The 4,433-nt window shown below is 49.6% G+C and overlaps 1 protein-coding gene across 2 annotated transcripts in view; it reads left to right on the top strand.

Moving 5' to 3' along the window:
* LOC109538701 (homeotic protein spalt-major) overlaps positions 1-4,433 on the top strand; it is a 73,499-nt gene that overhangs the window by 60,941 nt on the left and 8,125 nt on the right. For both annotated transcript variants that reach the window (XM_019906064.2, XM_019906063.2), the window contains exon 2: positions 719-3,534. In XM_019906064.2, coding sequence (XP_019761623.2) covers positions 719-3,534 — 2,816 coding nt within the window. The remainder of the gene's footprint in view (positions 1-718; positions 3,535-4,433) is intronic.

Here is a 4,433-nt window from a genome sequence, read left to right as displayed (position 1 = left end):
TTAAAAAACCTTTAGATTTAGACATTATAAATCTTAGTAAAACAAACACTTATTTTGCTCAGAGAATCCAAAAATGCAATAATATATAGGGTATTTCACTTTCGCCTCGGTATTGGCTACTTTGGGTATCTTCGACTTATGCGTACTTAGATACTTTATCAACACCTAGTAGGTACAGGACTTAAAATCGTCCCTTGCATTAGCTTGCTCTAAAAAAGACTCAGCAGAATTTTTGAAACTAATAGAAAAATTCAAAAGCGGTGAAGGGCTTCAGCGGTTTTTACGTAAATAAGAGCCGTTAAAACAGCGGTGGCCGGGAGGTTGTAAATCCCTACCCCGGGCGTCTCTAGCCGTCCCTTCGCTCGCCCGCCTCGGACTGACTGACTTACATTTATGCTTTATGGTTATGAAATATCTGGGCGTTCACCATGGGCGGGGAGCACGAGAGAGCAACAAGTTGTGCATGTTATTTATGCCGACAAGCGCCGCCCACCTGTCATAACCGAAGCCGTGGCTGGTCCTTCGCTGCATCGTTTATCATATCGCGCGCTTGCTCCCAAGTCCCCCTTCATATTAGCCCCACTCTTTTCATATTTCATTTTATAATATCCGGAGCCACGCCAAGTCGATACCGATTGCTCCTCGACCTTCTTGCGCGATGCTCTACCGGTTTGTGTTCGCTTTTTCCATTGTTCTCAATAACTCTGTTCTGTTTCAGACGGACTCGATGGCACCGTGGACGAAGAAGTGCCGGAGATCCTCATGTGTCCCCGATGCCAGGAGCAATTCACTGAAGTGGCCGAGTTTTTAGCCCACAAAAGTGAGTGCGACAAGAAGGCCATCAAGCATGACGATCCTGCTCACTCCGATCCCGAGGACATGGTGGTATCGGAGGACGACGAAGAGGAGGAGGAGGCCGGCGGGAAGCGAATGGAGCGGATGCGGCGTCATCGGCAGGACGCAGCGAACAACAACAGCGTGGACGAAGCTTCACCAGAGGACAACCCGATGGACTTTCCTTTCCCTGTGACTCCAGCCGCCCAAGGGCACGTCACTTTGGAAGCCTTGCAGAACACCAAGGTGGCCGTGGCGCAATTCGCTGCCACGGCTCTTGCCAATAACGTGGACAACGAAGTCGCTCTGCAAGAACTAGCCGTTCTCCAGTCAACGCTGTTCACACTGCAGCATCAGCAGGTGTTTCAGCTGCAGCTGATCAATCAACTGCAGCATCAGCTGCAAATTGACCGAACCAAAGAAGACGAGCAGAGCGGGTCGCCGGGGCCATCAGAACACGAGCGAGAAAGCTCCCCAATCGATGAGAACTCCCCAACCCCGAAGCCGGAACCCTCCCCGCCAGCAGTAGCTAGATTGACTCCAGCCACGCCACCTCATGTTCCCACACCACCACCACCCCCACTACCACTCACCCGGCCGGAGGTTACTCATCCCTCAAATCTACCTCTGCAAATGCAAGCCCCCATGTGTTCCATCTCAGCGTCGCTGGCTTCGACGATCATCACCCATGGGAACGATCCGCCCACAGCTGAAGAGCCGAACACTCTGAACCTGTTGCAGAAGCGTGCACAGGAGGTTCTGGACAATGCCAGTCAAGGTTTGCTGGCCACCAACTTGGCAGACGAACTGGCGTTTAGGAAGAGCAAAGGCTCGATGTCTCCATATGACTCCAAAGGCCGAAACGAGCCCTTTTTCAAGCATCGGTGCCGATATTGTGGCAAAGTGTTTGGCTCCGATTCGGCTTTGCAGATTCATATCCGATCGCATACGGGAGAGCGGCCGTACAAGTGCAACGTATGTGGCAGTCGCTTCACGACCAAAGGCAATCTGAAGGTGCATTTCCAAAGGCACAGCTCGAAGTTCCCTCATATCAAAATGAATCCCAATCCAGTACCGGAACATTTGGATAAGTATCATCCGCCGCTGTTGGCACAGCTGGGGCAGCAGCCCTCCTTATCGCCTGGTGGCCCTGGTCATCCTCCGCACTTGGGGTTTCCCAGTGCAGCCCCCTTCCCTCCAACGTGCCTGCCGCACTACAGGCCCACAAATCCGCCATCGGCGGACCTGCTAAATAGCAGAATCCCGCCATGTCGAACTCCTCCGCATCGGCTACTCTTCCCGCAACCATTTGCGGTTAAACGGGAGGACCAAGAAGCGCCTGCTGACTTGCGCAAGCCCCCCTCCCCCAGAGGAAGAGACCGATCGTGCTCTCCAAAGGACAGCCCCAAGAGCAGAACCGAGACGGGAACCATCGAAGCGAAGCAGCAACCTCAAGAGTCGCCAAACGCCCAGCGAATGACCCCAAAGCAAGAGCCCAACGACAATGAGAATGAGCAAGAAGCTGAGCAAGCCAGGTACGGCTCCCCAAATGGCTTCGAGCTATGCAGCAATGAGAGCCGATTCAGCAACGAGGACGCCATGGAGCGAAGAAGCCCGGATGATCGTTCCGAAATGCAGGACGAGCCGGAGAACTTGTCGAGCAAAGCGAATCTGATATCGGCCGCTTTGAGCATTGCGGCCGGACAGAGGTTGCCTGCAAATTTTCCTTTCTACCCTCAAAACTCGCCTGCCAGTAGTACCTCGTCAGGGAGCCTGGGCCAGTATCCGACTAGTGCTATTGGTGATATCACCAAAGATCCGGCCCTTTACACAAACCTGCTGCCCAGGCCTGGAAGCAACGATAATTCTTGGGAGAGCCTGATAGAAGTTTCGAAAACTTCAGAAACGATCAAGCTTCAACGGATGGTGGACAACATCGAACATATCCTAGCTGATCCAAATCAATGTGTGGTTTGCCAAAGGGTTCTATCTTGCAAAAGTGCCCTGCAAATGCATTATAGGACCCACACGGGGGAAAGGCCGTTCAAGTGCAAAATTTGCGGGCGGGCCTTCACCACAAAAGGCAACTTGAAGACTCACATGGGGGTGCACCGAGCAAAGCCCCCCATGCGCCTCCTCCATCAATGCCCGGTTTGCCATAAGAAGTACAATAACGCTTCAGTGCTGCAGCAACATATCCGCCTACATACAGGCGAGCCCACTGATCTCACACCGGAGCAAATCCAAGCGGCCGAAGTAAGAGATTATCCGTCATCGGGAGGATTTTCCAGTCTGGCAAATTCCATGAATCCGTTCCTAAGGCAGGGGTTCTCGGTGCCCGGATTATCGCCCATATCCACATCCGGGCTGCACTTTCAACTGAACGAACGGTCGGAGCAGGAAAGTATGGACGACGACGATGAAGAGGACGACAATATGAGCACCAATACGGATAATCAAGCCACCAATCAGTTTGCCTCTTCGCCCACTGAAAGCAACAATCATATCAATCCTAGCGTATCGATAGCATCGTTTAGCAATAGCGAGCTGAATGGTTCCAGTGAGGACCTGAGCTGCAACAGGGCGATTTCTCCCCCCGGTTTGCAGAACGGCGAAAAGTCGCCTAACCGATCGGTTACCAGTCGAGAGAGTGCAGAAATGCAATCGCCCCACCAGAGAATGACCAGCACTCCCGTCCAAGTAAGAGCTTTTACCAGTTAGTATTCGATGGATGCTCTCTTATATATTTTACGTAGAGTAATTCCGGGAGAGATGAACCACCTTTTTTGATTCGACTCTATCTTCACAAAAAATAGCTTTATTGACGGAAAAAAAATGTTGTCACAAACGTTTTAACTAACTGCAATCAGAACTGTAACTAAATACTAAAAACTCATTTGCTGACAAAAAAAATAAAGTAAAAAACCGTTATGTGGTCCAACTAACCCGAAATCTGCCGGATAGTTGAACCACCAATTTGGGACAGTTGGACCACATAGGGAGAGATGAACCGTAACAAAATTAAACTTAATTAATTTTTTTAAATTTTTTAGTTAATAAGTTTCTTTGCGACATTCATTGCACATATTTTCAAAGTTTGTACACGACTCATGAAACACCTTCAGCAACGCTTATGCTAAGATCTGAATGACGGCTTAGGAAAAGATGTAGCGAGTCGTATTCTGCCATTTTTGTGATTGCGTTAAAACGATGCTTCAACGGTAACTGTTCAGCAACAGCAAACATCGTATGTCGCATATCATTCCGTGTTGGGGCAAAACCAAATTTTTGCAGCTTTTTTACATGTGCTACTATCGTCGCTTCATTTTCTTCTCCTAAAGTAGGCGAAGAACTCAATGAGCCAGTTTTTTAGTTCTCCCCACGCTTTTCTTGCAATTAGAGTAGCTTTGGGAATATTAAAGTGTCTGGCTGCGGCATTGACCCCATTGTTTTTCTATCTATAGCCTCTACAGCATTTTTGAGGTCCTCTTCGGTCCATCTAGCTCTTAGTGAGCTCAACTTCCGTTGGTATTTTGTAGGCATTGTATAAAACAGAAAAATAAAAACCGGTTCAACTGTCCCGATTTACTCTGGTCCAT

Source organism: Dendroctonus ponderosae, unplaced genomic scaffold (genome assembly GCF_020466585.1).
Source record: "Dendroctonus ponderosae isolate FM_Combo_2020 unplaced genomic scaffold, Dpon_F_20191213v2 Dpon_F_20191213_3, whole genome shotgun sequence".
Taxonomy (NCBI): domain Eukaryota; kingdom Metazoa; phylum Arthropoda; class Insecta; order Coleoptera; family Curculionidae; genus Dendroctonus; species Dendroctonus ponderosae.
Note: the sequence above shows the minus strand (reverse complement) of the source record. Positions and strands in the feature narration are given on the sequence as shown.